The 12,467-nt window shown below is 35.1% G+C and overlaps 1 protein-coding gene across 1 annotated transcript; it reads right to left on the minus strand.

Annotated features, from left to right (window-relative positions):
* Positions 1 to 3,636: 3,636 nt before the first annotated feature.
* LOC21399473 (digalactosyldiacylglycerol synthase 2, chloroplastic) lies at positions 3,637 to 11,108 on the minus strand. The gene is made up of 5 exons (XM_024164569.1): positions 10,938 to 11,108; positions 9,001 to 9,282; positions 8,456 to 8,722; positions 5,146 to 5,495; positions 3,637 to 4,394 (listed from the first exon to the last, which is right to left on the minus strand). Exons 2-5 carry the CDS (start codon positions 9,280 to 9,282, stop codon positions 3,899 to 3,901), a joined length of 1,395 nt encoding a protein of 464 aa, XP_024020337.1. The 5' UTR covers positions 10,938 to 11,108; the 3' UTR covers positions 3,637 to 3,898.
* Between the last annotated feature and the right edge of the window lie 1,359 nt (positions 11,109 to 12,467).

Genomic DNA, 12,467 nt, shown 5'->3' on the forward strand with positions numbered 1-12,467 from the left:
CGGGGGGGGCGCGGTGGGCATTCGGAGAAGACGGTGGCGGGCAGTCGGAGAAGATGGTGGCGGGCCAGTCGGAGAGGAGCGACGGTGGGCTTTCGCCGGATGTCCCGCGTCTTCTTTGGTTGGAGAAGAGAGAGAAGAAAAAAAAAACTGAAATCCGTTTTCAGAAAACAAAAACGTGAAAATGAAGGGTGCGTTTGGAATTGGTTCCAAAACGTTTTTATTTTCTGTACGAAAATGAAAATGAAAACGTTTTTAGTTTCATTTTTGAATTATTTCTAAAAATGCGTTTGGTAGTTTTATTTAGAGATTGATTTCAGTTTTAAAAAAAACTGAAACTGCGTTTGGTGGTTTAATTTTTGAAAACATGTAATAATATATTAAATAATTTTTTTTTTTTTCTTTGAGGGCATCAAGTTCAAGTATTATTAATAGATAATATTTTGCTTGTTAGATCATGCTAACGGTATTGATTTGTCTACTATTTTTTAGGTACTAAGAGTGTGTTTAGTTGCGGTAGAAGAAATAGTAATGAGAATGAGAATTGTGGTTTTGAAATGAAAAAAAAAAATTAATTCATTTATTTAGTTGTAATTTTAAGAATACTATAAAATTGAATATGGATATTTTCATGTTGAAAAAATTATCCTTATCTTACATATAACACTAATATTTTATATATCAATATAATTAATATAATATATAAAATGTAGTATAATACAATAAAATTATTATTATATAATATAATATAATTATGATATAGAATATAAAATGCTCACCGTAGTCTGCAGTGAGGGAATAATAATGATAATGAGAATGAGAATGGTACTGATAATGAAATGAAAAAGAACGTTGATTCATTTATTTAGTTGTAATTTCAGAAACACTATAAAATAAAATATGAATATTTTCATGTTGACAAAATTATTCTTATATTACATATAACACTAATATTTTATATATCAATATAATTAATATAATAGATAAAATGTAATATGATATAATAAAATTATTATTATATAATTATGATATAGAATATAATAATAATATTAAAATTGATAATATAATTATAATATGTTATAATATATTATAAGATTATATAATAAATAATAATATTTTAGTTATAATATAATTAAAAATTACAACAACATTATATTATACTATAAAATAAAATAAAAAAGAAGAAAAGAGTTTGGAATGGATATTCTTCTCATGTGAGAAAATAATGATGATTCACCCAAAATAAGTAAATAGTCATTCCTTTTAAATGACCAATCCTTTTTTATAAATCCAACCAATCATCATAGTTAAATTCCATTCTATTCTATTTCTTTCCTTTTCACCCAATTAAATGCACCCTAAATGATGTAACAATACATTTGTCCGTATATAATTAATTAAAACTAATTGAGGCTAGCTAGCTCAATTGGTATTTAGTTAGATGTGATTGTTTGTGAGAACTTTTTACTGTAGTAAAACTCGAATTTTAAACTCGAATCAGCGAAATGAACGGGCCCGTGAGTGTGGTAAGTTCAAGTTCAAGTATCAGCCGAGGCAAATAAAAAAATTGATTAAATAAGATATGCCATTATGCACACTCAAATATTATTTACCAATTATTACAATTCGACAAATTAATTGTCACATCATTTGGTATCTAAATTTGGTAAATGATTTGGATGCCGAATAATTGTTCTTAATTTCTTGTTACTTTTTAATCGCGGGTAATTAGTTAACGTTTTGGAATTAATGAGTAGTAGAAGTACTCTTTCCAATTAGCACCCACAGCCCAGACAGAATAAAAATACAACTAATTTGAGTACTAGTATTCCAAGATTTAAATAGATGAATAGCCATTTTTTTTAGTACTCTTATTATAATTTTGATTAAAAAAAGGCTGCCTGCCATACCTTTTCTTTATTTTTCTTTTTAAGCATAGAGTGGTGACAAAAAAACAGAAACCAATTTTTTCAAGTGAAATTATAGAAAATATGCTATATCTTTTAAAATATTTACGGTAAATATCATATTATTTTGTGACTGATTAATTTAGGAAGCAAATAATTTATAAGGTAAATTTACAGTAAATATGCTACTAAATGAATCATTTACCGTAAATATATATTATTTACCATAAATGTATTAAAATATGTATTTACCACAAATATTTTGAGGAAAAAAAAACGTTATTTAGTTCTGTCTTCCTAATGTCAATCACTTACAAAAGAAAATATAAACCTAACCCATAATTCCATAGAAATCAACGGGCATACATACCTGAAATATCGCTCTCACAGTAGGGAAAATTATTTAAAAAAAAAAAAAACCATTAAAAATTTTTCACCATTAAAAAATTTTTCAACAGAAGGAAAGAAACACAAACCCCAAAAAAAAAAATAAAAAAATAAAACACAATTAATTGTTACATATGATTTTCCACTCGACAAGCAATCCATGGGTAAACCACACCAAGGCATTCAAATACTTAAAACATTTGTTTTTGACATGCATGCATGTGTTTCATATGTTTGTGTCTGCATATCATTACTACTTGAAGATAAAAGATTAATATTAAGAGAACGTTTGGTTGGAGGATTCAAATCATGTGATTCGAATCATTTTCGATTTACGTAAATTTTTTATAAGAAAAAATACTGTAATGAACCACGAATCATGATTCGAATCAGAGAACGAATCCCTCTACTAAAGTATTACTAACCCCGGCCTCAAGGCTATCTTCTTTCTTCCTCATGATCGTCATGGTGGGAACTGTCGACAACCCGTCCGTCAGGCTTCGAGCTTGAAGAAGAATTCGCGTCAGCCATTAATGATTTCCGTCCTCAAAATCCTCTCATCACCAAAACTCTACTTAAAAATGACAATCTCTACGAGCACTACTCGTGCCGAGTCTGACGCTATGAACAAGAGGAGGAAGGTGTAATTAACTCAAGTGGGATCTTGGAGTTCCGGAAAAAGATGCTTCTGTGCTCCACGCGGGGCAATGCTGCACACGAAAGAAATGAAGGAACAATTTTGGAAGTATCTCTTTAATCAGAAGCAATTAATTTTTGCTTAATTTGGTGGCTAATTTTCTTCGCAGGTTCTTGAATATTTTGCACGAGGAATGGGACAAAAGAGAGTATAAGGGGTATTGTGTTATTGAGCTGGATTTGGTTGTTTGGTTTTCTCAATTACAGCACAGGGAATGCGGTTTTGCTTTAGAATTCTGCGGGCGAAATGCCAGCCGTTACAGAATTGGAATTCAGAATGTCATGGGCATTGGATAGTTTGTCTCAAGTTTCTGGAATTAGATTAGCAGTCGGCAATTGCTAAGTACCATCCTCAATGTTCTAACAAATTTAAGTAATCTAATGTTATAGTTGTTAAACTAATAATTTAGTTTCATTTTAAATAATTAAAGGGACAAAATACATTTATATACTCGTTGCAATTGCTTTAATCTAATTCTTTTTACCTATAGAGAAGAAGCTCATTCTCAACCTACATTGTCCCCGGTGATATTTCATATACATTATCATTTAGCATGCAGAACAGGGCATTAAAGAGATTTTCATATTCCTATTGTTGTTTTTCGTATTGCTTTCCAGTTTGAAGAAGAAAAACGCACTCTAGAAAATCCCAAGTAATTCACATGAATTTACAGATATCAATTATCAAATAGCAATTACAAAGACGAAAAAAATGCTTTTCCCCGCCCCATGACCAGCGCGACTAATGATCCCAACAACCTAGTTTAACATGAGTCATTTGCAATAGCAAATGATTCAAATTAAGAATTGATGTACACAAGAAAGAAGTACAGCACGAATCTTTTGAGCCCCATTTGATTTCAGTACCTAAGTGGTGAACATGAGCATCCAACAAACCAATTTTGTGAGCCTTAAATCCCTGCAGGCATGACCAAACCCAGTTCCTTGCGTTGCTCTTCGTCTGGTTGCAAGCTCCCCGGGATTGCACCAAATATCTTTCGTGATACTTCAAATCCAGAAACAAAATTATGCACTTGTGCTGATAAATCCTCAATCTTCTCCCCAAGATTCAACGATGTAGACATTAAGTTATTTGAAGGAGATTTTGACAGGTTTTTTGTGGACGCATGGTCCAGCTCAGCAGCTCTTAAAAACCGTTCTGTGGCAGCCTCCCAGGATAGCTCGTGCCTCTGTGCATCAGTCAGCTGCGCAGGCTCGTCAGCCAGAGCCTTGCGTGTGACCTTAACAAAATCTTTGCTGTCATTATATGTTCGGCAATTCGGGAACTGCTTGAAGAATTCGTTAGACGGATGATTCACACAGACAATGATTTTGCCCATTGCTAAGGCTTCAGCTGTGGTTGTGCAAACTACATCTGTGGTGCTTGGATTCAAGAACACTTTGTAACTGAATAAGAAAAAAAGTAAAAGAGAATTTGATATGTACACATCCCTATGAAAGCTGATCATTACTAAGGAAGAAAACTCATTAAACTCAGTTTTGATGAGGAAACGTGCACAAGGAGTGAATGAAAATTCTAACCCAGTTGACAACAGATATTTGGGAGACATAAATCTCAAAAATGAGACTTCACTAGACTAAGCTAAGGGTACTTTGCATGAAATAAAAAAAGGAAAATTAGGAGGGATCCCCTTTCCCATCTAATTATGTATCTACCAACAAAAATATGGAATGAGGAAAGGGAATCACAATTCTTGCATCCACCTTGGTATTGATTCCCCGGAATGAATATCAAATTTATTGGCATACCCTCAATAAGTTCTCAAGTTATAGGCCAATGATTTCTTGAGGACATTTTATTAAATATATTGATAAGATTACTATTCTTTACATTGATTAGATTACTATTCTTAAGTTTAGTAGACACTACTAGAAAGAGAATCAATGATCCCACCTTTTGTTTCTTTACTTTCCTTTCCAATCTCCTTACCTTTCCCATTACGTTCTTTTATGGTTTGGTAAACATGCCCTAAACATTGAACAAAATGAAGGTCCAAGAGGAGAGCAATCTCGGGAAGGCGGAAGTTAAACATATATCTTTTTCCTTCTATTGGAGATAAAATCAATAATAATAGAAGATAAAATCAATAATTTAACTGACAAAATAAGGAAATTTAACAGGATGTTGAGCGCTTACTCATGAAACAGAGGATCAGCATGGTCACGTCCGAGATTAACTCGAACAGCCAGTTCCAGCTTTTTAGCAGCTTCCATAACTTGATCAGAGTCCTCTCCAGTTCCATACAAGTCAACCTCAAGGCTAGCGAGTTCCTTTTGGTGATCACGAAGAAGTTTGAGTAACTCCTTGTAGCCTTTGCTCCAAACCATTTTCCCAATGTAGTAAGCACCTTTAGTAAATGCCTGATCACCATTTTGTTGTTGCTCTAACTTTTTCTTGCCTATCTCAAAAAACTTGGGATTAACTCCATGAACATTACAGATGATGGATTTTGGATAATCCTGGGTGGCAGCAGATAATCTAATTACCTACAAGGACAAGATAGACGAAATCTGGTAAGCAACTGTATATATGAAGATAAATGGGGGGAAAGAAATTCAACTTCTCAAAGAATTTTAAAATGAACAATTTTAGCATTTGAGCATATACTAGATATACTATTTAGGAGTGGAGAAACAAGAAATAAAAATGTTAGGAACCTAATAGTTATAAGTCTTTTTTAATAGTCATGATAGTAGTATAAATAGGGGGTTTAGTTGCTAGGGAGAGGGACGAGATTTGTAGAGAGTGTCTAGTGTTGTGCACTATCTTGGAGGTCGGGGGTCCTCGAAACCGCTCATCTATTCTGTAATTTTCCATTTTTAGTGTTGTTAATGAAGCTCGGATTTTCGGGTTCCTAATAATGGTATCAGAGCACCGATCCATGGCGCCTAAACCGGCAGATTCGGAGAGGGTGACCACCGTGGAGAAGGGATTGGTGGTGGTTGAGGAGGCAGTCCAAGAGGTGGTGGCGGAGAGCCTGCCACAGATTCGGGGGGAGGTGGCTGGGTTGGGAGCGAGTATGGAGGGACTTCATGGACAAATGGGGAAAGTTCGGACGCAAATAGGTGATTTGCAGGCGGCCCTCCGGCGAATGGAGGCGCTGTTGGTGGCACGGCCGGTACCGGAAAGGGCCGACGGAGTTCGCGGCGGAACGGAGAGCAGCAGCACCGCGATTTTCCGGGCGAAGAGATCACGGATTGCGACGACCCAGGCGGAGTGGAGGAAGATTTTTGGCACGATCGTCATCGGGGGGCGCCGATTCGCGAAGGCCGAGGTCGCGAGAAGGGAGAACGATCGCCGGAGAGACGTGGGTCTCATGGAGGAGCGCAAGTTCCGTCGCGAACTGGGGCTAGGTGGTCTGGATCTGCAGCGTGAGGGCTTGTTCGACGGCGCGAGGAGAGCGTAAGGAGGTCGCAACCGTCGGGAAAAGGTGATGGAGCTTGGTCGGCGACGGGAATCAGAGTGGGACCCGGAGTTAGAGGAGGAGAGGCTTGCTCCGGGGCTGGGACGGCATGGGTACCCTTGGAAGAGGGAATCTAGCCCTGATTCGGTCACGGTTGGGCTGATTCCGGCCCGGTTTGGACCGTGCCTCGTGATTCCGGTACGTCTGAGGCTAATTCTGGCCGAATTCGGACTGGGTCACGCGAGTTCGGCCTGATTTGGGAGGATTCCGGCGAAATTAGCGATGGGTCCCGAAATTCTGGTGGCCCTAGGTCTGGGTTTTGCGATTCTGATGTGATTGAGACTGATTCCGATGATGTTAGGGTTGGATCTCGAACTTACAGCAAGATTAGAGCCAATTACAGCCAAATATGGACTGGATCTTCAAGTTTTGGCCTGACTGGGGTTAGGTCTGGGCGATATGAGTTGGGTGAGGGAGATTGGGTTTTGCAATCTGATTTGAGAGAACGAGTTGGGTCTTCTCGATTTGGAGTCAAAACCAATCCAAGGGTTTCGAGTAGGGAGAGGGGGAGGTAGCACGGCACCCTATGGGAGGGCTGAACGAATCAACGATTTCAGCAAATGGATATGTCATTGTTCGCCGGAGAAGACCCTGATGGGTGGGTCTTTAGAGCTGAACGATACTTTTTGTTTTATAGAATGACGAACAATGAGAAAATCCAAACTGCTGAAATGGCTATGAAGGGTGATGCTGGCTTGGTATCAATGGCAGGATGCTCGTTGCCCATTCTACAGTTGGAATGAATTGAAGACTCATCTGCTTAAGCATTTCAGATTGTCATCCGATGAGGCCTTACATGAGAGTTTCTTGGTGAAACGTCAAGAGGATACCATGGCTGACTATAGACGACAATTCAAGGTACTTGCCAAACCTAGGAAAGAGATTTCAAATTCGGTTTTAGAGAGAGTTATTATCATTACAAAATTGGAAGTCGATAAAGAGCAAGTAGTAGGTAGTTCAAGTAGGTTGCTTCCAGCTTAAACAACCGATGTTTCAAATCAAATGGATGTTCAAGGAGTCTTGACTAGGAAGAATTTTGATGGCAAGGTGGACCAAGGCATTGAAAATGAAGTTGGTTTTCAATCTGGTGCTAGTAATGAGGGGCTTCAAGATATGGGAAATAAGATGTCAATGACATCAAAATTTTCCAAGGATGTTACTCTAGAACCAGAGTTTGTTGCACTAGTGAAAGAAGTCCATTCTTGTATTATAAAAGATAATTTGATTCTGTTTGCATCAATTATGGGGATGTTGACAAAAGAATGGAGAGTGTACACTTGCAACTACCCTCCATTGTTGATATTCTGACAAACAGCAAGACAGCTTTCTCTGGTGAGGTGGAACATGCACTGCAACAAGATAACGCTTGTGGGAGGAAGGTTTTTGTTATAAATGAATTGTTTGAGCTGACCAACAAGGTTTTCCAATGCGACAAGGATGATTTTGAGGCTGAGCTTCATGGTTTCGCTGCCCTTCAAGTGGTTCTCAATTTTAGCTCTAAACAAAAGTGTGAAGTTGAAAAGATAAAGTTAACAAGAACATTTGAAGCAAGTTCTGTACGAATCATTCCGGTCGACGTTCGAAGATCCAACCTCATCAAGATTGGAAGGAAGTGGAGTCACACGGCTGTGATTACTTAACACCTTGAGGACAAGGTGTTTTTTTGGAGCGGGAGAAATGTTAGGAACCTAATATTTAGAAGTCTTTTTTAATAGTCTTACTAGTAATATAAATAGGGGGTTTAGTTGCTAGGGAGAGGGAGGAGGAGATTTGTAGAAAGTGTCTAGTGTTATGCACTATCTTGGAGGTTGGGGGTCCTCGAAACCGCCCATCTATTCTGTAATTTTCTATTTTTAGTGTTGTTAATGAAGCTCAAATTTTCAGGTTCCTAACAAAAAACATAGAAAGAGAGGACGCAACATGGTAGCAACTATCTTAGTCAGCATGGATGTGAAGTCGTTTCATGAAAACTAAGAATTATACCTTGTGGCAATATATACTAACAACCCAAGTATTTATGTGTTTGAGAAGAAATGCTTGCAGTCTTCCATTCTTCTCCCTCCTCGCATATTCCAGATAATTGGTATGAATAATCCCTATAACCAAGCGGAATTTACTTTTCCATCTCTTCCCATGGTGGTACCAGGTGAGGTGCTCAGGTTCCTCAAGAATTGCAACATCCGAATCGTCATCAGGGATTCTTTCGGAAATATCTCCAACAGCAAGAATGCTCCTTTTATCTACAGAAAACTGCACCATAAGTTATGCAACAAGTTAGTGTAGGCATTAGTATGTACAGCATCTAAACAATAAAGTCGATGTCGGGGTCTTTATTTCACATCAAAAGCATCTTCTTCACGATTAAGTCGAAAGAATAGATAAAGGTACCTCCTATGAGATACTCTGAGATACATGAAAAACGAAAACCCAAAAAAAAAAAAGAAAAGAAAAGAAAAGAAAACCCTCATCCATGTATACGATTGATTCATGAATGCAGAAACTGTCACAAACCACAGCTATATGATTACCTTTCCAGGATAAAAAAGTATCTCGAAAACAGACTTAAACCCAGTCCTCTCCTCAAGCCACTGACGGACATATGCCTCCTGCCCTACATGTGAGCTGAATCTGATATTGTTGGGATATACTAGCTCCTGATCTTGTAAAGATAACCACGGAATTACTAACGTAACCTTTCTCTCCCCATCTTTTGAAAGATAGGCAGCACGAAACAAAGGGTTGACAGCAGTTCCAGTCATCCATGGTAGGCTGGCAGTAGTAATTATCGCAACATGTCGTTTTCTATCCATCTGATCATTAGGTTGAAAATTTGAAAAGTGAACACCTTTGTATGATATCTTACACTTGAAACAACATTATACATCTTGGAAACTTACAAAACCGCATTTGAAATACATTATGGGCAAAGCATCAAACAGCCATTCAAACTACGCAATACAACAAAACATTGACTTCCCACTAAATTACAATCTGAAACAGCCATAGCAAATACTTGCGCAAATCAACTAAAATGCACGCCCTCCCCGTGAATCGAAACAAAATGCAAATACAAGCAATCAAACAAATAGATAGAGAAGGGAGGAAAATTAAATAAGAAAATCACTAATGATTGTAAACCATCTTTCTCTAGCTCTATATTGTATGGTATTGTCATTTGTAATTAGCAAAAGTACAACAAATACAAAGACATTAACGCATTTAATTTCAGATCCGGCTTAACCCTAAGGCAGGTTAAACGGCTGCTTAAGGCCCCAAAGTTTTAGCCTACAATTTAGGCCTGTTTCTATTATATATTTTGGGCATGTCTATGGTAGGGGGAGCTTTTTTCTCCCTACCGGTAGGGTAAAATCCAACGATCCATATTAAATCTTAGTGAAGGTTTACGTAGTCTCATTCACACCAGATTGTAGCCTATATTAAAAAAAAAACTGAAGCACAATAGCTTTTTTTTTTTTTTTTTTTTTGAGAATGAAGAACAATAGTTTATTACGCCCAGAAAGTAAAAACCAACCTTAAAATCATGAAATTTCCTCACAATCCAAAACTCTTCAGAATCTCAACAACCCAGAAACCGACAATTCAAGCAACAATTATCAAATTATCAAATTTTATGAATTAAGACAACTCAGAAACCTTCAAATTATCAAATTTTCCTTGCAATCAACAATTCCAAAGAATTCAGAAAACCCAGAAACCAACCTTGAAATGATCAAAATTCCTAAACTGGTTGATTTGGAAACAAGCAAATCCAAGTCCCTAAACTGGGTGATTTTGGAATCAAGTCGTTAGGCATTAAAATTTAATAGAATCTGTGTAAATTAGAGTCTAAAATTAAAAACAGCTAAACTTTGAGGTCTATATGTGAAAATTAACTTATTTTTTTGTATTGTTTTAGTCTAAACTTTATATATTTTCAATTTTAGTCTATAATTTTTATAGATTCCGTCAAATATTTAACACCAAATAAACAGAAAGACCGAAACTGAAACAAAATAAAACCTCAACTGTGCGACGTTTAATAGAGAAACCAGCTTAATAGACGATTAATAGAGGAATAATACTCACAAATTCTTTTTTTTATCCAAAAAATATTTTTAGAATTATTTCAAGAATATCATACCAAAAAAAAGAAGTCTTTGACAGTTTTGTACTTGAACATCCCTAATCTTAAACCGTAAAATTCACCTTAAATATTAAAAAACCAAGCAAACAAAAACCATATTTTCAACTTCTCACAAAAGAAACAAGGCTTTGTTTAAAACTTAAAGACGCAAACAGAACAGCAAACCAACGATCTCATCATAAGTGGCCCAAAAAAGGAGTCAAGAGAAAACAATTCGACACTCAGAATATTTCTGATACACATTAATTAAAAGTTTTAAGCAAAGAAAGCAGATATGCAGAATACGAAAATTACGAATATTGGGAAATAAAAGATAATTACCTCTGAAATGTACGCGAAGATTTGGTCAAAGATGAAACAAATGGAACTGAAATTTAGAGGAGAGAGAAACTCAAAAGAAATGAGGCTGCGAGAGAGAAGAGACAGATAGAGGAAGACGAAAATATTTTTTGAAATCCATCGGAAAACGCCTTTCAAGAAAAAGAAAGAAAATCCATCGGAAAACGGAAATTTCAATTTATCGTTTTCTTCTTTTTTTAATAGGAAGAAATTAATTATTTTTTAAAATTCAATTAAATTTTGATATCTCATTTTTTTTTATGGATTGATATCTCATTTAATTGTCAAGTAGTTCATTCCTTTAAACAGCTTTATTTAATTAAAAAAATCATTTTTGATATATATATATTTTTTTTTTGCTTTCTTTTTTCTTAAGTTGTTATCAATTTTATATTTTTGGTTTCCAAAATTTTTTAAAACAAAAATCGATCTAAAGTAACATGTTACATAATGCTTATATTAAAAAGGGTCATTCAAACTTGTATCTCCTGAAGATTCTTACGACTTCAAAGTCTAATTTCAATACTTAAAATGATGTCTAATACATTATATTGTATCACGTCATTTAAAAATTTTAAAATTTTTTTTAATTATTTTTTTTCTGTTTTCATATATAACTCTATTAAATGACGTGTTATAATGTGATTATTTATACCAATTGAGATACTAAACATTAGACATGTAATTTAAATATGATACTTTTAATTTTAAAAACTCTTGGTTTATATTAAGAATGACAATTGAACTGGATGAATTTGGAGTTGGATAATCTTCTTGCCAACCCACTCGATGAATAAAAACACTCATCATCACTATGCCATTAATATGCATAAATTGATGGAGTACGGGACGGGTTTTTCTGTCACAGATTTAGAATACTTGTGGTGTCCCGTTTAATTCTTTCATCATAAATAAATGAATAAATACATAATGTGACTACGTAAAGATAAAAATAAAAAGAAATCGTTTTGAATGTATGTGTGTGTGTGTATATATATATATATATATATAGCTGATATTTTAACTTGCAATAGCATACATAGCATATTATATATATTATCATTAGTTTAATATTAGAATATAATTAAACGGAATTGGAAAATGGAGAATATGAAGGGATCTCTAAATCTGTCCTCATCCCGCAATTCGTAACGGGTTAAAATCTTAACTTATTTACAATTTAAATCCGTTTAAATTGGATTTTTCCTGTCTCATTTAAGGCAAGTTCCTACGGATAAATAGATTAGCCAGTAACATTGTCATTCCCAATTTACACTGAATTTTCAAGAAAAAATTTCATTTTAGTATTATATGTTAAATCGAAATATGTATTTGATATTCTATGTTTTTGATAATTTTAAACTAGTACGTTGATATTTTAAAAAATATTTTTTTGTACCTTAAGTCTCTTTTTAGGACGTGAAATGCCATTTCTATTTTTTAATTAATTTATCCAGAATTTATTTTGTCACAAACATTTTAAAAATATTTCAAATAACCATAAAATAGAAA

The sequence above is a fragment of the Morus notabilis genome, unplaced genomic scaffold, assembly GCF_000414095.1.
Source record: "Morus notabilis unplaced genomic scaffold, ASM41409v2 Scaffold315, whole genome shotgun sequence".
Classification (NCBI taxonomy): Eukaryota; Viridiplantae; Streptophyta; class Magnoliopsida; order Rosales; family Moraceae; genus Morus; species Morus notabilis.

Coding starts and splice junctions, on each gene's coding strand:
- LOC21399473 (XM_024164569.1), bottom strand. CDS start 9,282: ATGGATAGAAAACGACATGTTGCGATAATTACTACTGCCAGCCTACCA. Junction 5,496..8,455: donor TTAGTATATATTGCCACAAG/GTATAATTCTTA, acceptor TTGTCCTTGTAG/GTAATTAGATTATCTGCTGC. Junction 4,395..5,145: donor GCTGATCCTCTGTTTCATGA/GTAAGCGCTCAA, acceptor TTTCTTATTCAG/TTACAAAGTGTTCTTGAATC.